The 24,802-nt window shown below is 41.5% G+C and overlaps 1 protein-coding gene and 2 long non-coding RNA genes across 4 annotated transcripts; 1 reads left to right on the top strand and 2 right to left on the bottom strand.

The window, feature by feature from the left end:
• Positions 1–349: 349 nt before the first annotated feature.
• On the bottom strand, positions 350–1,555 carry LOC121767483. The gene is made up of 2 exons (XR_006043120.1): positions 960–1,555; positions 350–765 (listed from the first exon to the last, which is right to left on the bottom strand). It is a non-coding gene; the product is annotated as an uncharacterized LOC121767483 (long non-coding RNA).
• LOC121767484 lies at positions 649–11,858 on the top strand. Its single transcript, XR_006043121.1, has 2 exons — positions 649–775; positions 10,896–11,858. It is a non-coding gene; the product is annotated as an uncharacterized LOC121767484 (long non-coding RNA).
• Positions 11,859–16,455: 4,597 nt separating this feature from the next.
• LOC121767354 (PGR5-like protein 1B, chloroplastic) lies at positions 16,456–24,684 on the bottom strand. 2 transcript variants are annotated; one of them, XR_006043074.1, is made up of 11 exons: positions 24,450–24,684; positions 24,235–24,317; positions 18,516–18,612; positions 18,295–18,395; positions 18,094–18,150; positions 17,876–17,949; positions 17,732–17,774; positions 17,533–17,643; positions 17,340–17,437; positions 17,061–17,251; positions 16,456–16,664 (listed from the first exon to the last, which is right to left on the bottom strand). XR_006043074.1 is itself a non-coding variant. In XM_042163611.1 (11 exons), the coding sequence occupies exons 1-10, from the start codon at positions 24,601–24,603 to the stop codon at positions 17,070–17,072; spliced, it is 888 nt and encodes a 295-aa protein (XP_042019545.1). In that variant the 5' UTR covers positions 24,604–24,683; the 3' UTR covers positions 16,456–16,664; positions 17,061–17,069. The 2 variants fall into 2 exon arrangements, 1 of the variants encoding a protein (XP_042019545.1); XM_042163611.1 differs by having other exon boundaries at positions 17,061–17,139; positions 24,450–24,683.
• Positions 24,685–24,802: the final 118 nt, after the last annotated feature.

The raw sequence follows: 24,802 nt of genomic DNA, 5'->3' as shown, positions 1-24,802 counted from the left end.
ATTTCTTCAGAATAATCTGTTCTTTTTTTTTCGATTCATTTCCGACAAATTTGATTATTTGAAGATAGACAAAAGCTTGGAAGTGTGAAAAAAGAGAATTGAGATGTGAAAAATGAGAAGGAAATGGAGTATTTATAAATATTAATATATATTAAATTAATAATAAAAAAATAAGTAAATTGCCTGGCGCCATGAGGGGAAGAGACGTCCTGCAATACGTTGTTGGGGTGGGGCTATATTGTGAACGCTTACGTTGGGATAAAGAATGAAGTAGAATCAATCATTCTTTACATTTCTTAGTGCAGTTATTTATATATCTATGATTTTGGTAAAAGAAAATACTATAATATAAAATAAAATAAGATTTACACATTAATGAAAAATATCTTGGAGAACGATAGACGATCTCCTCAACTCCAAGAATAATTATTTACAATAAAATAAAATAGGCCACCGGAAGCTTCTTCTGTTTTTACTCTTTAACTTCAACCAAATGTTACCAAGCATGACAGTTCCTATACACTTTGCTCATGTTTCAAAAAAGTATTACCAGTTTTGCTTGATTGTTGGAGTACAATCAGCTGATATTTGTGACCTCGCTTGGTGTCGTCTCCAAACATTTCTGTGATAGGAGCCGTAAGTAACATTCTTGTGACCACAGCGACAAGGAATAAATAGGATGATATGCGCAGAGTGATACATAGCAGAGGATCAGCGAATTTGCGTCCTTCCAAGAGATGATGCCCCGATTTCACTTTCAGTGTTCTACAAAACGGTATGTATCACTTATCAGTAAAGACATAAGTAGAACTAAAATTATTGTGTAAAATCTCAGAAAAAGGTGGAAGAAAGTTTGAGTAGCATCACTTCAATCTTAACCAGGATTTGGTTATTCACGTTTGGCGCTCTAAGAGCCAAGCTACAAAGTTACATTAAGACGAAGAAATCAGAAAATTCACCTGAGATTTAGGCCAACCAAAAACATTCCAGAACCGAACTGTTTCTTTCATCTCCTGCTCCTCTCACGATTGTCCTACCTCTCCGAACCACTAAAATAGTAGTAGTATAATTTTATATGAGTTTATCCTATAAATTAGCGTCCCCTACCTCTCCGAACCACTAAAAAACCTCTTATTTTATGAAAATCCTGTGTTTTGTATCCCTAATCAATTGTGAACTCCCTTAATCCCGATTTCAATCTAACAGACTTAAACGTGATCAATGAATGCAAGATCCAAAAACACGTACCTAAGTATAAATAATTAAAGATCCATCGCTATCACTAACAATCACCTACTACTCTAAACTCTAGAATAAATAAGCCAGCCTGCTCTAGTTTGTAAATGCTAAACGAAATATATAATCAAGGACAAGCATAAATGAAAGACTATAATCAAAGGAAAAATGGTTCGAGTCAAGAAATTCATTTTTGACTTTTGAAACCTTCAATAATCAAGAGAGAGAAAATACTGTTGCTAACCTAAATAATAAATAAGGGTGTTAATTGTTTAGGTGCAGAATAATGAAGTCAATTTTATAGAGAGAAAAAAAACTAAAATAAAGATGTCAGTGGTTTACTGGGCTTGAAACCTAGAAGGCCTGAAGCGTGGGCCGCATGCGAGAAATTATTGTACGACCAAGTGGTGTTATTTTTTATTTTGTTTTTGTTCTTATTCAGTCGGCATTAAATAAATGAGGAAAATCGATATTTCCAGCAGGTCGATCACTCTTCATTTGTGTCATAGGGCTGCCGTTGTTAAATACTTAAATGGGTTCCCAAAAGTTTGTTTATGTCACCTTTTGTTGGAAGAAGGAAAAATTATGTGGGAAGGTATAGATGCCCTTTTGTGAGATAATAATCAACGTTCTGGTTTATACATGGTTGGATTTTACTATAAAACCGTAACTAAGCGTGATGGGGTACGGACTAAACAAGCCCAATAGCAGTGACGGCCCATCAGCCCAAAGCCCAAGGAAGAGTATCAGTTCGGCATTACCAAAGAGTTCGGCCCCAGCCTACAGCTCGGTAAAAGCCGACCAATCAGTTCGGCATTACCAAAGAGTTCGGCCCCAGCCTACAGCTCGGTAAAAGCTGACCAATCAAGCTCTACTCTCAGATCGGCAAAAGCTGCTCGGCAATAGTTCAGCAGTTCGGTCTCAGTATTCGACCGAACTGGGAGATAGTGGACCCATGCAGGATCTCATGACCACTACACGATCTATTTAGTGGTGTCAAATCATGCAGGATCTCATGCGGGATAAGCGGACCAAACAAAGAGGTAGTGGACCCATGCAGGATCTCCATGACCTCCACGACATCCACAACCATCATTAGTGGTGATGCAAGCCACGATCTTAGTTCAATGTATAAATAGAACTTAGATCAGATAGACTGGGGTTAAGCTCTCTAGAGATCAAAGATCAAATAGCAAGTCTGTATTGTAAGCTGTAGCAAACAGATCAAGCAATACAACTCTGCTCTCTTTTCTTCCCGTGGACGTAGATTTACCTCAGTAAATCGAACCACGTAAATCTCTGTGTTGTGATCTGTATTTTCCAGCATTCATCACCATCAAAAATTCGCCACACCATCACTGGCGCCGTCTGTGGGAAACAGAGAACCAAATTTGTGATAAAGCGAATTTTTGACCCTTTTTCCACCCCAAAAAAAATGCATACCAGATCACATACTACCCGTAATACCGTTCGTGAAAACCATGAGGAAGCTAGTCCAGCCCGCAGGTCCGGAAAACAGCCTCGGGAGACATCTACTTCCAGTTTTCACGATGAAGGAACAAGCCGCTCAAAAGGTCCACACACCGAGTCTTCCCAGCAGCCTGATTTGAATGAGGCTGTCAAGCTGTTCTTGGCTGAGAAGCAGGATGAGTTCTTAGCCTTCCTGCAAAAGAGCCAAGAGCCGAAGACGAAAACGGTGGATTCTCCTTCCTCATCCAGACATGAAAGTCACTACCGCAGTAGTGCCGTGTCTTCCAGGAAGAAGAATCCTCAACCCCGACATGTTCCTGTTCCTCCTCGGTACCGGAATCACAGGAGATCTCCATCTCCTCCATACCGAAGAGATGTCGGGTTCGCCATGTACGGAGCATTGAAGACTCCGTTCTCGGACGATATCACCCGAACTCCCTTGCCACAGAACTACCGAACTCCGTCGATGACTTATGACGGGTTAGTAGATCCTCATGATTTCTTGGGACGCTATCAGTATAACATGGCGAACCAGGGTCTCAATGAGGTCCATATGTGCAAGCTGTTTCCCGAGCTACTTATCGGGAACGCAAGAAGGTGGTTCGATAGCCTCCCCCAAGGAAGCATTAGATCTTACCGAGATCTAATGGATGCTTTCCACAGGAGGTTCTTTCAGAAAGCGGAAGCCCGAAGCACTTCGGCTCAGCTGCTTTCTATACGTCAAGGTCGTGACGAAAAGATCAGCGACTTTATGACGAGATTCCACAAGGAATGCCTACAAGTAGATGATCTCAATGATCTACTTGTCATTTCGGCATTCCAAAATGGAATCCTGCCCGGAGCTCTCTACAGAAAGCTCGTGGAATGCAGTCCGCAAACAGCTCAACAGATGTGGGACATTGCGGACCAGTTTTCTCGTGCCGATGAGGCGGACCGTCGAAAACGGTCTTTAGACAGCTCATCTAGAGAAGACAAAAAGAAGCCCGATCATAGCGATCAGAGGCTTCCTCGCCGAACTCCTTCCCCACTAAAGGAGGGATAGCGGTCATCCGAGGTGATCAAAAAAGAGCAAGAGTGCAGATTGCGCTTAAAAGTGCCGAGCAATCAGATCGGCACCATCAAGCATAGCAATCACAGCAGCCGGAGTCAGAGGCAGGCGAAATGACCGAAGTCACACCGGAGCCGAACTCGATGGTGTACGGCACTGAAGCCGTGATTCCGGTTGAGATCGGCGTACCCAGTCCCCGAACTCTAAATTTCTCCTCAGAAATGAATGATGACGGACTGAGAGCCGAACTAGATCTGGCCGAAGAAAGAAGAGAATTGGCCTGCATAAAAGCAGCCAAGTACAAGGAGCAAGTAGCCCGGTATTATAACCAAAGGGTGAAAAAGCTGCAATTTCAAGTGGGAGATCTCGTCTTGAGAAACAACGAAGTAAGCCGAGCAGAAAAGCTGGGCAAACTCGAACCCACATGGGAAGGTCCATATCGGGTGTCAGAAGTCCTCGGCAAAGGGTCTTACAAATTGACTCACATGTCAGGAGAACAAGCACCCCGAACATGGTACATTTCCAACCTCATGAAGTTCCATTTGTAAGAGACAGTCCGGTCAGTCAGTCTTGTGTCTAGTTCGGTCCTAGGGGTATGTGCTTTCTTTGTGCTTGTTCGTCCTTTTTTGTCTATGTGCGTTTGGTTTGTCTATGTGCGTTTGGTTTGTCTATGTGCGTTTTGTCTGTCTATGTGCGTGTCGTCTCTTACAAATGTTACTGAGGTATTTTGTTCTTTAAAGGCTGATCCCCTTCTTAGAACATATATAAGCCAACGATTGTGAGTCCAAGCTTCTAAGGAGGATACAAGACCACAATTCAGCTTAAGAAACAAGCAGTTCGTCTGAAACGAACTGCAACAAAGGGAAAGTCCGATCCACGCGATAAAACTCGCCGAATTAGGACAAGGGAAAGTCCGATCCACGCGATAAAACTCGCCGAATTAGGACAAGGGAAAGTCCGATCCACGCGATAAAACTCGCCGAATTAGGACACAAGCTTAGTCCGGTCAAAAGAAATTTACTTCATAAGACCAAGGACGAGTCCGGTCAAAGAACTTTACTTCATAAGACCAAAGACGAGTCCGGTCAAAGAACTTTATTTCATAAGACCAAGGACCAAGTCCGGTCAAAGAAGTTTACTTCATAAGACCAAAGACGAGTCCGGTCAAAGAAGCTTACTTCATAAGACCGAGGACGAGTCCAGTCAAAGAAGTTTACTTCATAAGACCGAGGACGAGCACGATGAAATTTTTTCGCTGAGCTGTAAATACGCAGTGATAGAAGCGAAATGAAGATTTCATTTATTAACTCTTGTTCGGCATACAACTCCGCTGCCCTACGAGAAGGTGTTACGCCATTACAAAGGACTATTCTACTGTCCCTGGTTGCTAAAGTTGAGCCATCTATTCACAAAATCCTCGTGAAGCCGAGTTCGGGCGTTCTCGGCAGCTGAAGAATAAGCAGGTCGACGAGATGCTCTAATCGACCTACCGCCTCTTCCCTGAGCCCGGGAAGCTCTAGCACCTCGGCGGCGAAGAGTCTCTTCACGAAGCATTTGTTGATCTTGCTCACTCATAATCACAGCTCCTCTACGAACTTCAGTCCGTCCTTGTCTTGACGTTTCCGGTTGCTCCTGAGTCCGTTCTCGTCTTGACGTTTCCGGCTGTTCCTGAGTTCGTTGCTGACTTGGAGTAAGGTTTTGAGCAAGTGAATCAGGGGTTTGAGCTGGAGTGTGACCATCTGTTGACGGGAAATGCCTAAGGAATCTCTCGATTGAGGGACGCCGGGAAAGAATGATGTCGTACCGAGAAGCCCAGCGCCGCAATGATTTCACGACTTGTTGGCAAGCCGAGCTCTCCAGCGCATTGTTCCTCCGGAGTACATGATATTCCTCCCACAGTTCGTCAACTCGTTCCTGAACTTCAGAGATGGTCATACCCCCGCGCCTGCAGATGAAATCCTCATACGCAGTCCTCTCAGCGACGGCGGTATTCAGCTCGGCCTCCAGATCTTTCTTTTCGGACTCTAAGTCCTTATTGTCGGCCTCCAGCTTCACTGAACGAGCCAAGAGTTCGTCATTCTTCACCTGGTCAGCTATGGCTCTTTTCTCAGCTTCGTCTAAAGCCGAAGAGTACAGCCGCTTCCAGTGAAGTACCTCCAGCTCCTTAAGAGTTCAGAATATAGAGCAGCTATGTCAGTTCGGCATTTCAGATTACTGAGCAGGTAGTAAACCACAACAGGAGTAAAAGAGAGTACGAAAGGCTATACGAAGACACAAGAGCAGAAAGAAGAATTTTTTTCATTCATAAGAAAAAATTTTTTCTACACAAGGGCTTCAAGGCCGTTTTACAAGAAGGAAGAAACTAAACTAAGAGAAGGGAGACGAAATCATACTCCGCCAGCTTCGTCTCCGCCTTCTCGGTGAGGTTCAGCTTCCTTCTCCTTGTCTGCTTCAGCTTCAGCCTCGGCCTCCCTGCTCTCCCCAGCCTGCTCGGCGCCACTGTAGCCGATCTGCTGCGCCTCCTGCTCGGCCTGCTCATCGCCGGTCTGCCGCTCATGCTGCTCGGTCTCACCCTCTCCATGGAAAATTGGAGCGGGTGAAACTGACCCTATGGAGGCAAAGATAGCCTCCATGTTCTCATCGCGGTCAGCTCGGCAACTACGAACTTGGTCTGCAGAAAGCAGGACCGAGGACGAAGCAAGCTCCTCAAGCACCGGCAGACTCTGAAGCCGAGCTGCTATCTCTCGGCCGTACAGCGGCAGGATGACTTCGGGACCCTGCTCGGCTTTATCGGTCATCAGTTTCAGCAGATCACCGACAAAGGCTGAAAATTGGTTGCTCAGAAAGAGTTTCTCCGCGAAAGCACGGAGAACCTCTCCTTGGGCAACCACGGCGGCAGCATCCCTCCGTTTCGTCTGCTCTCGCTGGATGACGAGCTGGTTTTTGGCAAACTGAGCTTCATCCTGGGCCGAAATCCTAGCAGCTCTGGCTTTCTCAAAGTTTGCCTCAGCCTGCTCGGCCCGGTGACAAGCAGCCGCCAACTTCCTCTGCATCTCAGCATAGTCGTTGGACGCTTTGGAGAGTTCGACGGCGACGAGCTTGGAGAGCATATCGTTCCTCTGAAAATGGAAAAAGCAAAAAGTCAACAGAGGGGCTACAAAAGATACAGAGAAAAAAAGCAAGGCCAGAAAATCAAGAAGAAAGTTCACCTCGGCGAAGTCCGTGGGCCATAAAAATGGCTCACAGATATGCTCCGAAGGAGGCGCCAAGACCACGTCTTTCTCTGGCGCTCTTGGGGGCTTCTGGGTCTTCCCCTTCCTACTTGCCGAAGTCGACTCCGGCTTCTTTGGATCCGAAGAGGTCTTTTGCCTCTTCGGATTCTTCTCGGCATCAGGCGCCGAGCTGGTAGCCTTCTCTTTCTCCGGCTCCTTAAGCTCGGAGGATTTGCGGCTAATCTTATTCAGCATATACACTGCCAAAAAGCAAGAAAGCAAAGTTAGTTTTCGCCACAAAAGCAGTAAGGCACAAAAAAGAATTCCTCACCCTCGGTCTCTTCATCCGAAGACGAGGAGTCGAACACGAGGTCGCCCTTGACGAGCTCAGACTCCAGGTACTGCTTCCTAATCATGGGAATCTTATTGAGCTCGGTCTCGAGCTCGTCCAACGGTTCTACCCGAGGATGAGGAATAACGGACTTCGGCCCTCTCCAGGAAAAGTCCGAAGCCGAAGTCCTATTATAAAAAAAGAAGCGATTTTGCCATTTCGGCCATTTGGTTTTACAAAAGGCTCTAAAGGGCTGTAAAGGGATCAAGTAAAACCAAGATCCCTTCCTCTTAAACTGGAAGAAATTAAGGATTGCCCTCAGAGACAGATCCTTATCTAGCCTACGCAGTTCGGCAGCAAAGGCCGATAAGTGCCTCCAAGAGTTCGGAGTCACCTGACCTAAAGGGAGTTGAAAAAAATCTAGCAGCTCTACAAAGGCAGGGGGAAGAGGGAAACGAAGCCCGCATTCCAAGCCGGCTTCATAAACGGTGGCGTAACCCTCCGGCGGCGAGTCAGCCCTATGAAGGTCGTCGGGAATCGCAACCTTCCCCCCAGGAAAAAAATATTTTTCGTGTAAGGATATCACAGTATCCTTACTCAAGATGCTGTGAAAATACTCTACGGTCTTCTCCCCGGATTCTTTCCGGCTAGAAGACCCCTTACCCCTTTTCCTACCGCTACCTGACTCAGAAGAAGAAGAAGAAGACATAGTTCTTACTCTTTGAAAGTTTGAAGAAATTCTGAAGAAACTCTTGAAAGCGGAAGGAAATTTTTACGCAAAAGAGAGAGGATGCAGAAGAAGCAATAGCAAAAGTATTCAAATGATGAAGAAAGGACGTATTTATCAGATTCGGAGAAGATTTCAAAATCATCGCACCGTTTCGAATCCCACCTTTTCAGGATTCAACGGCCGGATTTTACTGTCGCATTTAATGCAGTCACGCGCAAGGCACGTCCCCTGACGTCAGCCTCCCCCGTACCTTTATCCAGAATGCCGAAGTGACTCGCTTCGCCGAAGTGATTCACTTCGCTTTTCGGGGGGGGGTAGTGATGGGGTACGGACTAAACAAGCCCAATAGCAGTGACGGCCCATCAGCCCAAAGCCCAAGGAAGAGTATCAGTTCGGCATTACCAAAGAGTTCGGCCCCAGCCTACAGCTCGGTAAAAGCCGACCAATCAGTTCGGCATTACCAAAGAGTTCGGCCCCAGCCTACAGCTCGGTAAAAGCTGACCAATCAAGCTCTACTCTCAGATCGGCAAAAGCTGCTCGGCAATAGTTCAGCAGTTCGGTCTCAGTATTCGACCGAACTGGGAGATAGTGGACCCATGCAGGATCTCATGACCACTACACGATCTATTTAGTGGTGTCAAATCATGCAGGATCTCATGCGGGATAAGCGGACCAAACAAAGAGGTAGTGGACCCATGCAGGATCTCCATGACCTCCACGACATCCACAACCATCATTAGTGGTGATGCAAGCCACGATCTTAGTTCAATGTATAAATAGAACTTAGATCAGATAGACTGGGGTTAAGCTCTCTAGAGATCAAAGATCAAATAGCAAGTCTGTATTGTAAGCTGTAGCAAACAGATCAAGCAATACAACTCTGCTCTCTTTTCTTCCCGTGGACGTAGATTTACCTCAGTAAATCGAACCACGTAAATCTCTGTGTTGTGATCTGTATTTTCCAGCATTCATCACCATCAAAAATTCGCCACACCATCAAAGCATAATTTATACCCCTCCTTCTCCCAATAGCGTAAATACAAATAGTTAGCAGATATGGATAGAATGACTATAAAGATGGGGCGTGATCAATTGCTAACTTTCTTAAGTTGTTAACTCATCAACGTAGTGTATTAAAAATGTCAATACGATGACATTAAAATATCAACACATAATTTTGTTGATATTTCAATATATTGTGTTGATATTTTAATGTCATGGTGTTGACATTTTAAATACATTGCGTTGATGAGTTAGCAGAGCTAGCAACTTAAAAAGTTAGCAATATATCGCACCCCGTAAAAAGAGTATATTAATAACTCGAATGAGATCCTCTATCTCAGTATCTTTCGTGGCCCACAATATGCCATTACTAATTTACTAGTAGTAACTTTCATTATAAAATACTCCTAGCATATTATTATACTCCGTATAATGTAAGTAATTAATATTTTAAACAAAAAATTTACCTTTAAAAAATTATGTACCATAATTTTCTGAGTATTCTTGTTAAAAAAAAATTATTTATGTTGATTACTCTAAATTGTTATATATAAAATAAAAAAATACTATAAGTTTTTGTATTAACACAATTTACTGGAGTATTTACGTAATAAACTTTTTACAGTACAATAAATGATAGTTAGTGAAATTATTAGTCGAATATTATACTCCATCCGTCCCACAAGAATATGCACTATTTTATTTTTAGTTCATCCCACGAGAATATACATTTTTTGAAACTCTTTTCTCTCTAATGAGGCGTGACTCATTCCCACTAACTATACTTTAATTAATTTTTCTCTCTACCTCTTTCTTACTTAACTAATTTTGCAATAAAAGCCGTGCCAAACCCAAAGTGCATATTCTTTGGGAACGAAGGGAGTGGTATACAAGATTATGGGATAGAGAATCCCACCCGGAGAGTTTGACTGGTAAAAAAGTAGTACTACTACTAATAAATAAGAAGTGTTTAAATATAAAATAAAGTGTGAGATCATATTTCAAATTTAGAAATGTTAAAAGTTTTTGGAAGACACCATAGATAGATAGTAACCGTGTAATACTATTAAGAGGGGGTACTGAAAATCCTAATACCATGTTGAACTATTAGGACCGCAAGATGAAAGTGAATCTATTACTATTAATCCTTGTTCATTAAAAAAAAAGATTAGAGAATGAAAGGAAGATGTGGGAAGCACATTGTATCCATGACTTAGTTGAAGAACACGCGTGATTTTTCGATGTAAGTCAATGACAATATGCTAATTGTCCATTCTCAATCATCAGTCCTTTGAATCCATCTCATTCTTACACTTCCTCCGATCCAGTTTGGATTATGACATTTTCCTAGAGGTGATCAATAGAAAATAAACAAGCTTAGGATTGAAGTTAAGTTTAAACTAATCGAGAAAGACTAATTAGAATATATATATTTTTTAATCTTGATGATGGTGTTGAAAAGAAATAGTAGTACTAGTATTTTTATGTAGAGTTTACTAATTTTGCTGAAGAATGTTTGATATATAGGTTTTACGTTTTCATTTATGTTTCATTTGAACCTCTCTCTATATACTAATGTAGTTATTTGACCCAAAGAGTGTGCTACCTAATTATAAAATATTTACCAAACGCATTTTTGTTAAAAAGTAGTACCTCACAACTCAGAAGAATGGCAAATATATAAACTAAAATAAAGTACCTATCCTTGCGCATCTTAATTAGTTACTCGTAGAAAGAGTAAATCAGCGAACTTAATTAACAAAAAAAAGTAGTACATGGTGTAATTATATTAATGTTGTAAAAATAGGTGTAATCACTGAAAATTAACATTGGCAGTGTAAGTCATTCCGGGTTGCCAATTTGCAGGGGTAACATAGTTTGCAATTAAAAGTTGATGCGATGTGTATGAAGTGATCTTGAATGAAAGCGGCTGCCCACCAAGTGTTGCAAATGCTTGATATGAAGCACCCCAGTTATGGCTCATGCTAATCCAGTTCGTCTTGCTTCCCTTCACCCACATATTCGCCACGTCCCCCCCTCCCCCGACGTTCATCACGTACACCAGCACCCAGTACCCGTTCCCCTCGAACTTGAACCTTATTCCCCCTTTCTTATTGCATCCTACTCTGCAACAATATATGTATATATGTGATCTCAGAATTCAATATTATTTTCGTCCGCAAAAAATAATCATGTTTTTCCACTAGGTGAGACTCATTTTCTACTAACGTCTAAAAATACTTTAGTCGTATCTCTTTGTTGGTGTTTTACTTTAACAATTTTACATTAATAAATCTCTAGCGCTAACTTACTTTATTAATTTTGCATTGAAACTCGTATTATCCACTACTATGATTATTTTTATGGGCCGAGGTTTTATGTACGTACCTGCGGTATGTGACTGGAACAATGCCAGCGGTCCACTGAGCAATCTTCATGAAAGCTGGCTTGGCCATGTCGAAATGGGAGCGGGGCGGGTTGCACCAGCCGCCGTTGTTGGAGTCCTGAGACCAGTTGGGCGGGCAGAGATTGGTGGCGGTGATGGTCGTGATGGGTGACCCTTTGTTGCACCACTTTGAATTTACGCAACGGAGCTGGAAGCACTGCCCACACGCGTACCCGTTTTGGAATAGCGTTGTGCTCAGCGCCGCCGTGTCCGTGCCATAGCCGGTGTTGAACAAGTTTCCGTATCCGCATGCTCCGCCTGTGTAGCGCCATTGCATTTTTTTTAATTTGTCACCATATCATCATATTACTACATGTGTTCATTTCTTGAAATAGTAATTGGGATTAATGATCATGTGAGGCTATTTTGATTGATTTTGTAAATGACATGCATGCAAGTCTATTTTCCACTTGAGTGTTGAAACAAAACTGGTAAAAAACTTAGTGTTCCGAACATGCTGTCACATCGTAGTCGTATGTTAATCAATCACAATTATAGAAATAGGATAAAGAAGGAGAGCATACTTGTACAATTGCGATTGACTAGACATATCACATATATAACACTATTTCTCGTCCACTAAATTTTTACTTTGAAACAACATGGAATTATATGAGGATTAAGAAGAATTACTGACTCATGGTTTCGGAAGCCGATTCATCACCATAAAAAGTGGCAAAGGCTTGTTGCCATGGAGTAGGTTGAAATCCAGCTGGGGCTGAATATTCCCCCGCTGCTGCTCCACCAACTACCACCGCTAACACAAGGCACCATGAATAAACCAAATTATAAGCCATTGGTTTTGTTCACCTCTAATCTTTTCTAGTATCTAAGAAATTGTAGAGATGTTGTTTATATAGTAATCTTTTGAATGTAGAATGAGTAATATTAGCTTGGTGACATTCACGAACGTGTTAGCACTTATCATATCTTTCAGGTCAATCAATTGAATATTTTTTGTATAAATTTATGTTTAAAGGGCAAACAAGCTTGAATTTGTACCACGTAGTCCTAAAATGTGTGGGAACGTGCGCGCAGGTATAGTATTTGGCCTTAATGATAATGTAGTATACTTTTTTATTAACAAGATGTGGATTGAGGTTATGTTCGGTTAAAGGCACGGTTATTGTAGAATCCAATTAAGAGGGAGATTTTAAATATGAGGAAAAAAAATATTATAGTAGTACTGTACTAGTTAATTTGCTTAGTCAATGTGGAATCAGAGTAGCAAAGTGCTTTTAATATAAGGTACACCATTTGATATAGAATGATGAGTGGTCATTGACATGATAATCAACGAAGAAGCTGATGATATAGGAACAAAAATCCGGGTTACTACCGAACATAATATTCAACATAAAAAAGTTAGAAGAATGAGATAATGTAAAAGAAATAAAAGATAATTACTCCTCTTAAAACTAAGATATCGTCATCTTAAAATGCCATAACAATAACACTAAGTTAGACTGAACTTTATTCCTGAACCTATCAACACTAAAAACTCCAAGTTGATTAAAATTTTAAAACATAGCAATATCCCTAAGACTCCACTAAAAATAAGACACTTGCTAAGAAAAAAAATTAAATAAAACTAATCTAAATGTAAGCTAATTGTTAGAAAAAGAAAGGTATAAGCTTGTAGGATAAGCTTTGTATTAGCTTGGAGGCTAAGAAATACATTAGCTTGGAGGCTAAGAAATACATGAGCTTGGTGCCCAAGAATATATTAGCTTGGTGCCCAAGAATACTTGTAGCACAAGCTTTGTAATGTCCTATATAAGGGTGTCATATTGTTGAAGAAAATAATCAAGCCTTTTACCAAAATCCTTCTTCTTCTTAGCCATTTAACATGGTATCAGAGCTAACAACGATTCTTGGAGCTCAGAATCAATCTCATCATCGCTCTTAAACCTCTCCCAACTACTGGTGCGGGCCCCCAAACATCAGAATGTATTAAATCAAAAATAGATTTAGTACGAGAATTACTCAACGTTTTTGAATAGTCTATTCCATAAGTCTGAGTGTATCCTTTAGCCACCAGTCGAGCTTTATACCGCTCGATACTTCCATCCGGTCTCCGCTTAATGGTGAACACCCATCTGCACCCAACTGGTTTCTTTCCTTCGGGGAGTATACACTTGTCCCAAGTGTGGTTACGCATTAAAGCATCTATCTCCTTTTTCATAGCTTCTCTCCAATGCTTGTTCCTCATCGCTTCATCGGCTGACTGTGGGATTTCCTCCTCGTCGTAGAGTGCTTCCTCGAATGCCTGAGCCATCTCAGTCAGGTGCCCTTTTGCCAAGTTAGCAATAGAGTATCTTGCCTTTCTGTTGATTCTTTCTGGACTGTACCTCTTTGGTGGTACTCCCCTGTTTGCCCTTGGAGGTAGTATATATCTCCCAGTGTCAGGATCGACTCCCTCAACTTCATCCATTTCAACTTCTTTAGGTTGATCACTATTATCCCCCTGAGTCTCATCCACAACACTAGTTCCAGTAATCTCATTGACAGGGGCAAGAGTACTTACATTCGATATCAGGAGCGGAGAGTCACTACTAGGACTTGTGTCACCTGCCGCTTTAGTCTGCACCACGTCAGAGACTTGTCCAGCGGAGTTGCGTACTGCTTCCTCTGGTAGGTCCACTTCTGGTACACTTGGCATTGACACCCAGCTTAGTGGGTCACTATTAGGTGTCCTAATATCACCCTCCCCCTGACCACTAAGGTGGGTATAGAAGTACTCTGATTCAAGAAAGTCACAATTCATGGTCGTGTACATACGATTAGATTTAGGATCAAAGCATCTATAACCCTTTTGGTTCACCCCGTAACCCACAAATACACATTTAATAGCGCATGGGGATAATTTTGTTCGTTCATGTTTTGGTATATGGACAAAGACGGAGCAGCCAAAGATCCGAGGTTTTAGGGAAAGATGTTGAGGAATGGTCGTGTATAGGGCTAGGGTATCGACTGGCGTTTGAAACTTTAGGATATGGGTAGGTAGCCGATTTAGAAGGTAAGCGGAAGTGGCGAGGGCTTCAGGCCAGAAGGTCTTTGGGACTTGTGATTCAATGAGTATGGCACGAATCATTTCTAGTAGGATTCTGTTTTTCCTTTCGGCTACCCCATTTTGTTCTGGAGTGTGGGCACAGGTGGTTTGGTGTATCATTCCCTTTTCTAGGATGAACTGTTTCATTTTGGAATTGACAAACTCAAAAACGTTCTCTCCTGTAGCTAAGATGGATACAGTCCGAGTACTACTTTCCATTGCCGCCAATCGAGATTGGCCACTGTACCAGTTCGACGTCACTAACGCCTTTCTTCATGGGGAGTTGAAAAAGGAAATATATATGGAGGCGCCACCAGGCTTCTCTGATGAGTTCAAGGCAGGTGAAGGATGCCGATTGAGGAAGACTCTGTATGGGCTAAAGCAGTCACCGAGAGTCTGGTTTGGTAGATTTGCAGACACAATGAAGAGCTATGGATACAGGCAAAGCAATTCAGATCATACACTGTTCCTGAAAAGGCACGAGGGAAAGACTACATGTTTAATTGTGTACGTTGATGACATGATTATTACAGGCGATGATGCAAAGGAAATTGAGAATTTGAAGGAGAAGCTTTTCAAAGAATTTGAGATGAAGGATTTAGGTGATCTCAAGTACTTCTTGGGAATTGAAGTCCTTCGCTCACCACGGGGGATATTCTTGAGACAGAAGAAGTACATCTTGGACATCTTAGCAGAGACAGGCCTACTAGAGTGTAAGCCAGCCGAGACCCCAATTGTACAAAACCATGGCTTGAAGATACAAGATGGAGCTGAGGCCGCAGATCGAGGGCAATATCAGCGACTAGTTGGGAGACTCATCTATTTATCTCACATTAGACCTGACATCGCTTATGCTGTAGGGGTTGTAAGTCAATTTATGCATCAACCCCAGGCCGAACACTTAGAAGCTGCACTAAGAATAGTTCGATATTTGAAGGGAACCGTCGGACACGGAATAGTGTTTAAGAAAAATGGAGACTTAGACATCCATGGGTATACTGATGCAGATTGGGCAGGTAATCCAGTGGATAGAAGGTCGACTTCAGGCTACTTTACATTCGTTGGATGAAACTTGGTAACGTGGAAGAGTAAGAAGCAGAAGGTGGTAGCCCTGTCTAGTGCAGAGGCAGAATTCAGAGGAATTAAGAGTGGTCTGACCGAGATCATGTGGTTGAGGAAATTGATGACAGAGATTGATTATATTCCAAGTAAGAGTCAGTTATACTGCGACAACAAAGCCGCCATAAGCATTTCAGAGAATCCAGTCCAACATGACCGAACAAAGCACGTTGAGGTGGATAGACACTTCATCAAGGAAAAAATTGAAGAAGGAGTGGTCGAATTCCCTTTTGTACGTTCTGAAGATCAACTAGCAGATATACTGACCAAGGCAGTTAGCTCAAGGAGCCTTGAAGGAGTTCTTGACAAATTGAGTATCGGAGATCCCACTACTCAATTTGAGGGGGAGTGTTAGAAAAAGAAAGGTATAAGCTTGTAGGATAAGCTTTGTATTAGCTTGAAGGCTAAGAAATACATTAGCTTGGAGGCTAAGAAATACATGAGCTTGGTGCCCAAGAATATATTAGCTTGGTGCCCAAGAATACTTGTAGCACAAGCTTTGTAATGTCCTATATAAGGGTGTCATATTGTTGAAGAAAATAATCAAGCCTTTTACCAAAATCCTTCTTCTTCTTAGCCATTTAACACCAATATCACAGTTTCATTAAACACCTTGTGGCAATCTTGTGTATTTTGTCTATTATAATTAACATTATATGATATTGTTCGTATACATTGATTTAGCCGAAACTTTTTGGTACAATCGTCTTTTGCTCTGTATCAGAGTTGGATGATGTTGTAGAGTGATAATTTTACTCCCAATTACTAACATTGTAGAGCTCGCGCTAAAATTTGTCTCGAGCAATATATTTAATAATAATATCTTCTCATATAACTGTATTATGTTTTCTCTATACATTAGAATCTATAACATAAACAGAGTATGCAAATAAAAAATTAATATTGCAACTACGTACTTTAAGAAATGTGGTATAATACAGCACCAGAGAAGCCTCTGTAATATATTTACATTACCAATGTTGGCCTTGTAATTGGTAGCCAATAAAACGACAACATCCTGCACCAATTTGTTCAAATATAAGCAGACTAATGGAAGCTGATTATGGAGAAAAAAAATAGAAAAAAAAATATTTTGGTGATTGAATTTGCATATCTTATTTTTATTAGCTCACTCACAAATACAAAGATAAAATTATGGAGTAATACATTTTTCGATTGCCTTAAATCACATCCATATCTTACCTATCAAAAAACGTTAAGACTTCTAGTTAAATTTATTATCACATGACTAGATATGATTTTTTGTAAATTCAGTAATCATGTAGAACTGTGACAATTTTTTCACTAGTTAAAGTAGATAAGAATTTTACATTCATAACTATCTATAATTAAGTGAATTGGAAGATCAATGAAGTTAAGAAATTAACCGCATGAGTAATTTCAAGGATGGTACCTTATCAAGTTATGCATCACTTCCTTCAGGCAACGTAATCAAACGTGTCTTGGAATCATACACCAATGCAGTCCCACAGCTGATAACAATGCCACCAATTTAAACAATCCAGACAAGAAAAAGCTAGATAAACAGACTCTTTATGTTGGATAAATCGTGTCTTGGAATCATACACCAATGCAGTCCCACAGCTGATAACAATGCCACCAATTTAAACAATCCAGACAAGAAAAAGCTAGATAAACAGACTCTTTATGTTGGATAAATAATCGAGCTTACTTGGAGCATTTCACGTTGTTGATAGAACCCCCACTAGAAATCGATAGTATGGAACCGAAAAAGGAATTGTTCTTGGTGCCGCAGTTTGGACAGATCCCCTGAAATATCCAAACCTCAATGTCAAACATACTGCAGAAAAAATCAGTTACTCTACTTTTCTCTTGTCTGATTTAAACATTGGACAGAATTTCACCTCTAAGATTAAAACATCTTTCACAACGGCATTTGTGAGTGTGAACGCTAGCCATATAATGAAGGGCAGAGCTGCAAACCACGTGACGAGAAAACCAAATGGCTCCGGAATCTGAAATGACATTGGATTTAATTCAACTAATGAGAATTAAGGAAGCATTGCTGATATGTGACATTTCAGTTGAGTGGCATTTGATCACCTTTAAGACCTCGAAGCCAGTTATTTCGTCTATAAAGAAAAACCTGCAGAAGAGATGATTGAGTGAAGTTTGATAGCACGCTATGCTCTAAAAGTAGAGAAGGTTGATGAAGTCCGTGTAATGCATAAGTATGGTGTGACTTACAATCCTAATGCAACAATTGTAGCCGGAGCGTTCAGAAGGTACATCTTTAGGTAAACAGAGAGATCACTGTAGACCTGCATTTTAAATGAAAACCAGACATAAAACATAATTTCTAAGTCAGTCACCTAAGAAATTTAATTGTATGAATATCAAGCAAGAAAGACTTGCTACATAACCATACATAAAGGGAAGTAATTGAGGAATTAAATAGAACTAACCTTCCTACTACGGAGGCTGCATCGAGGACCTTCAATCACAATTTCGCTACCATCTGCCTACAACATGCTAAAGGAGTGAAAATCAATAACTGAAGTATCTTTGAGGAACACAATAATAGTAGTATATGCTAGCATATATAAGAACATAAGTGATAACAAGATATTAATTGGTACTAGCATGTTATCATATTATCAAATTACCTTTAGCCTCTGTTTCAGTTCATCAAACTCCTTGTCAGACAAAAGTGGGTTTCCAGATACATAAGCCATTGAAGCTTCCAAAAACCTCTGCTCATCAGCACCTGCAAACACAAGACAACATAAGTAAAAGAAAGGAATTTCAGTAGTTAAGAGGCACAATCTCTTACAAATTTAATATCATAAAAGTAACAAATCAAAGATGCAAAGATATGGAGTATTACTTAGCATTACAACGCTGCTTCCTTCCCACATTAGTTCTTCCTTGAGATTATCAAATTCTTCATTCGACATAATTGACTTCCCCTCATAATAGAATGCCTGAAACAAGCATAACAGTTGGTACAATACTAATCAACAAACCGTTGGTTCTACTGATTACAAGAGATAAAAGCCGGACGTAATACAACCCAAAAGAAGGAATACAAGAAACGAAACTAAACTGAATTACAATGAAACAAAAAAAAACCTTGAATGTTTAGCCGAGTCGAGGAGGACTCTTCCCGCAAGACGAGATACGCCCCGGTAGTGCTCTTCGGTTTGGCGTGTCGTCCCCAAAGGTAAAACGACTACGTCTCTATTGATGCAGCACCGCAATCAGTAGAGCTCCGGCGAACTGGATGGAGGAGAGGGCAGAGCTTCGACAGAAGGACAATGCAGAGAGAGGGAGAGAGCTTATGATGATGCAGAAGCCACCATGCAGGGTCAACCGAGCCATGAAGGCTCATCATGGCAGATTCGGTTACGAGCGTGTGGCAGGCGTGTGCCTATCGCATGTGTGGATTTCTCACGTGGCAGCCGTGACTGTGCCTCGCTTGACGACGTGTCAAGCCACTTGGATTGCTGACTCGGCGGTGGTCCAAAAAGAATAGTTTGGGCCAAGCCCCAAGCCCAAAGACCACCCAAAGACCAATTGCCAAGATCCAAGTCCAAGTCCAAGCCCAAGATCAAGCCCAATATAAGGATCGGGCCCGGGCCCGGGCCCGCGCCCACGCCCACGCCCACGGGCACGGGCTCGGGCTCGGGCGGGGCGGGCGGCGGCGGCGGCGCGCGTGTGGGCTTTTTCACCCATCTTGATCCACTATAATTATTAAGTAACATAAAGTCACTTAATTTAAACACATTAAAGATGTATTAATCTTCCAATGTGGGATAATTAACACTAGTTAATTATTCCCTAAGCACATGCTCCAAGCTTTAATTAAAAGCTAATTATGCCCAACTTTAATCCACTATTTCTCACTCACCGGAAATCGGATTTGAGAAAGTGAATATACTACATTTATCTACGTAAAATGTAGATCGACGCTATATCATTTAATTTCACAAAATTAAATGTCTCGTCACATTTATTCTTTGGTCAAAACCATTGACCGGGCATATTTAATCCATGATTTTTACAATCCCCCACATGAGTGGAAATAGCCAAATGCATATGCATGCAGATATAAGCTCAACCCTCGAGAGGTATATAAGCATAAGGATAGGTAGTTGTTGACTTTGAACCCTCCATAGTCGACACCATCGGATACACAGGCGGCATAGTAGCGCGATGCTTTGAACTAATCCCCCACGGCGTGCACCGAGACAATGGTGTTAACGCTTAAACACCTCAACCTCATCCGTTCTCACGTTTTGTGTCCATTGCGGTCTTGGACACCACTTTGGATTCATAAGTACGTTTTATGAAGCGACCACACTTCGCACTTACATAGGTGATTCTTAGTCAAGTACCTTGCCATACTTGGTCTCTTTGAGAACTCCATCTCTTTGAGATCTTTAAGAACCATTAAAAGTCATAGACTTAGCCTTTACCACTAGGCAAGATCTCCAACACTCTATTGCTATTAGGGAATAGATATAGTTTGAGTGTTTTCCATGAACTCTCATAGCTTAGTTGTCCCTTTGAACCAAGTTCTTGGGATCTCCAGTCATCATGGTTGGGTTACCACTGTGATAGTTCTTTAGTTTGTGGATTTCAAACCCATTCCCTCTAGCAACTTATTCATTTGATCACGGTTTAACCCTTTGGTTAGCAGATCCGCTAGATTATCTATTGACTTCAAATAGTCAATTGTAATCACCCCTGTTGTGATCAAATGTCTCACGGTGTTATGTCGTCGACGTATATGTCGAGACTTACCGTTATAGAAGCCATTGTTTGCCCTTCCAATAGCTGCTTGGCTATCGCAGTGGATCAGCACTGGTGGCACTGGCTTAGACCAACATGGAATGTCTTCAAGGAAGTTCTTAAGCCACTCGGCTTCCTCACCAGCCTTATCCAAGGCAATGAACTCCGATTCCATTGTTGATCGGGCTATACAGGTCTGTTTTGTGGATTTCCACGATACAGCACCACCCCCAATAGTAAAGACATCTTGTTGAAAGTGAGTCTCTATCATCGGATATCCAATTGGCATCACAGTACCCTTCAAGTACCGGGGGGTATCTCGAGAAGCGTAGCCCATAATTTTGAGTATGTTTTAAATATCTCAAAACCCTTACAAGAGCTCTCCAATGCTCTTTGCTTGGATTGCTCGTGTAACGACTCAACTTGTTCACGGCACAAGCGATGTCAGGTCGAGTGCAATTAGTCAAGTACATAATGCACCCGATGACCCGTGCATACTCTTCTTGAGCAACGGGCTCGCCTTTGTTCTTGCTCAAGTGAACGTCGAGTTCAATTGGAGTCTTAATCGGCGCGCCATCATAGGCTTTGAATTTATTCAATATCTTCTCAACATAATGTGATTGTGTTAAGATGATTCCATCATTCGTTCTTAGAATCTTCATTCCAAGAATTACATCGGCTAGACCCATGTCTTTCATGTCAAAGTTTCTCTTTAACATGGCCTTTGTATCGTTAATTACTTGAGTGTTGCTACCCAAGATTAACATATCATCAACGTAGAGACACACTATAACATGACCGTTATTAGTGCTCTTGATGTAGACACATTTGTCGCACTCGTTGATTTTAAACCCATTTGATAACATCACATTATCAAACTTCAAGTGCCATTGCAATGGCGCTTGTTTCAATCCATATAGGGACTTTACGGGCTTGCATACCTTTTTCTCTTGTCCAGGTACTACAAACCCTTCGGGTTGTTCCATATAGATTTCATCTTCTAGTTCACCATTTAGAAACGCGGTCTTTACATCCATTTGACGAATCTCAAGATTGTGCAATGCAACAATAGCGAGAAGCACTCGTATAGATGTAATCCTTGTTACAGGTGAATAGGTATCGAAGAAGTCATGTCCTTCCTTTTGTTTAAAACCCTTTACTACTAATCGGGCTTTATACTTATCAACTGTTCCATCGGCCTTAAACTTTCTTTTAAGAACCCATTTGCATCCTAAAGGTTTAGCACCTTCGGGCAAATCAACCAACACCCATGTGTGGTTTAGCAAAATTGAATCAATTTCGCTTTGAACAGCTTCTCTCCAATGCAGCCCGTCTGGGCCAGCAAAGGCTACTTTTATCGATGTTGGTTCTTCATCCAACATGAAAGCAATGTAGTCAGGACCAAAAGTTTTTGGTGTTCTGACTCTATTACCACGTCTTAGTACTGTATCTTTTGGATCGGGCCTTGCACGCTTGCGCGATTCAGGTTCCGCATCTGCTGATTTAGAACTAGTGGCTTCTTCTTCCACTTGTTTAGAACTAGTGGCTTCTTCAATTCTTGTCTCAGAATTGGTTGAGACTTTTTCCTTGTCTTTGCAAGGAAATGTATTTTCGAGAAATACAGCATTCCTCGACTCAATTGTTGTTCCTACTGTGATAGTCGATATTTCAGACTTGTGAACAACAAATCGATATGCACTACTGTTAAGTGCATATCCAATGAAGATGCAATCAACCGTCTTAGGTCCGATTGTAACTTCTTTGGGCGGAGGAACCATCACCTTTGCCAAACACCCCCACACTTTGAGGTATTTGTAGGATGGCTTCATTCCCTTCCACAACTCATAAGGAGTGACATCTTTTCCTTTGAGAGGGATCTTATTCAAGATATAGTTGGCTGTCAAAACAGCTTCCCCCCACATGTTATGTGGTAATCCTGAAGTTAGAAGCAGTGCATTCATCATCTCTTTTAGAGTTCGATTTTTGCGTTCTGCAACACCATTAGATTGTGGTGAATATGGAGCAGTTGTTTGATGAATTATACCACTTGCGTTGCATAACTCCTCAAACGGGGCTACATATTCGCCTCCTCTATCGCTTCGAATCATTTTGATTTTACAACCAAGTTGATTCTCAACTTCGTTCTTATAATTTTTGAACGCTTCTATTGCTTCATCTTTACTTCTTAAAAGATAAATGTAGCAATACCTTGTGCAATCATCTATGAAAGTGATAAAGTACTTTTTACCACCTCTTGTTTGCACCATCTTTAAATCACATACATCCGTGTGAATTAATTCAAGGGGTTTTGTGCTTCGTTCAACCGAATGAAACGGCAACTTAGTCATTTTTGCTTCAAGACAAATTTCACATTTATCTTGGGTATCCAATTCATTAGCCTTTAGTAAATCTAAGTTCACTAATCTTTTAATAGCTTTTGAATTCACATGTCCCAATCTACAATGCCACAAATTTGAAGACTCAATCAAATAAGAGGAAGTAGATGCTTTATTCTTATTAGCCAGTGGCTTTGGAACACGCAGTGTTGCTACACTAAGCTTGAAAAGTCCGTCGGTTACATAACCTTTTCCGAGGGACTTCCCAAACTTATACAATGCAAACCTATCGGATTCAAATACAAGTTTAAAACCCTTATTCACTAGTATTGATCCTGAAACTAGGTTCTTCCGGATGTCCGGAACGTGCAGCGCATCCTTCAAGGTGATTGAGACGCCAGACGTCATCTTTAGGATTACATCACCAACTCCGAGGATTTCAGACGAGGCTTGATTCCCCATGTTTATCTTTCTCCCTTCAACGTTGTTGTAGGTGGAGAACATACTCCTATCTGCACAAACATGTGCAGTAGCGCCGGTATCAATATACCAGCCACCCTTGTTGTTGTTGACAAGGTTGACCTCTTCAGTGACCACAGCAATGAGGTCGTTCTCATCCCAGTCCTTGAATTCCTTCTCAATGACGTGGGCAGCCGGCTTCTTCTTCTTGCTGCGGCAGTCTTTAGCAAAGTGGCCTGGTTTGCCACACTTGTAGCAGTCGCCTTCAAACTTCTTTGAAGGCTGCTTTCCCTTCCCTTTGTCGTTTGGACGGTTTGGGCGAGGGCGTTTGTTGGAGGGTCCGCCCCGCTCCAACAGATTGGCTTTGGCCTCATTTGGGGTGAAGTCCTTAGCCTTTTGATCACTTTTGCGCACGTCGGCCTCGATGCGCAACTTCACGAGCACGGGCTCGGGCTCGGGCAGGGCGGGCGGCGGCGGCGGCGCGCGTGTGCGCGCGTGTGGGCTTTTTCACCCATCTTGATCCACTATAATTATTAAGTAACATAAAGTCACTTAATTTAAACACATTAAAGATGTATTAATCTTCCAATGTGGGATAATTAACACTAGTTAATTATTCCATAAGCACATGCTCCAAGCTTTAATTAAAAGCTAATTATGCCCAACTTTAATCCACTATTTCTCACTCACCGGAAATCGGATTTGAGAAAGTGAATATACTACATTTATCTACGTAAAATGTAGATCGACGCTATATCATTTAATTTCACAAAATTAAATGTCTTGTCACATTTATTCTTTGTTCAAAACCATTGACCGGGCATATTTAATCCATGATTTTTACACAAACATAGCGATTTAATCATATAAGGGGCGTTTAGTTTTGAGGATTAGCCTAGAGAAAATTAGTGTAATTTAATCCATGTTTAATAGGATAAATTAAAACTTTATTATGTCATTAAAAGAGTAAAAATAAAGATATTATGGTAGTAATAAGAAATCTGTGATACTACGTACCTGAAGTGCTTGAAGAAATTCCTGTTCCATCTCCCCTACAGTCCTTTTCGGTTTCTCGACGACTTCATCCTTTTCAACCTGACCTGAGGCGAGTAACGATATGTTGAAAGTTGAATTCAGTTCCCACATCTCAACACCAACAGAATTGGGGTTTCAAAGTAGTAATTTGCGATTGGATTTGGATTTTAAGATGATTTAAGAAGCAGAAGCCTAACCTGAAGGATCAGTGGTGGCATTGACAACCAAATTGCGCGTAAGTGACAACTTTGGAGGAAGTGCGAAAGAAGAAGGAATATTAGAAGAGGAGGTAGTGAAGTGAGAAGTAAGAAAGAAGGGTTTGGTTGCGTGGAAAGTGAGTCCGGTGGCCATCTGCGGCGGAAGAAGGGTGGTGGTGGTGAGGCGTTGGTCATTTGGTGGGGGCGGGAAATATAATTGTTATGGTGTGAGTGAAGTTGAAGGATAACGTAATATGTGGAGGGAGTTTGACTAAATGAGTACATCTTTGTGATCGCCGCTCCTATTCTTATAGACCGCCACGTGGTCTAACCTTGCTTACTGTATTCATGAC

This window comes from Salvia splendens, chromosome 15, assembly GCF_004379255.2.
Source record: "Salvia splendens isolate huo1 chromosome 15, SspV2, whole genome shotgun sequence".
In the NCBI taxonomy this organism is placed as follows: Eukaryota; Viridiplantae; Streptophyta; class Magnoliopsida; order Lamiales; family Lamiaceae; genus Salvia; species Salvia splendens.
Note: the sequence above shows the minus strand (reverse complement) of the source record. Positions and strands in the feature narration are given on the sequence as shown.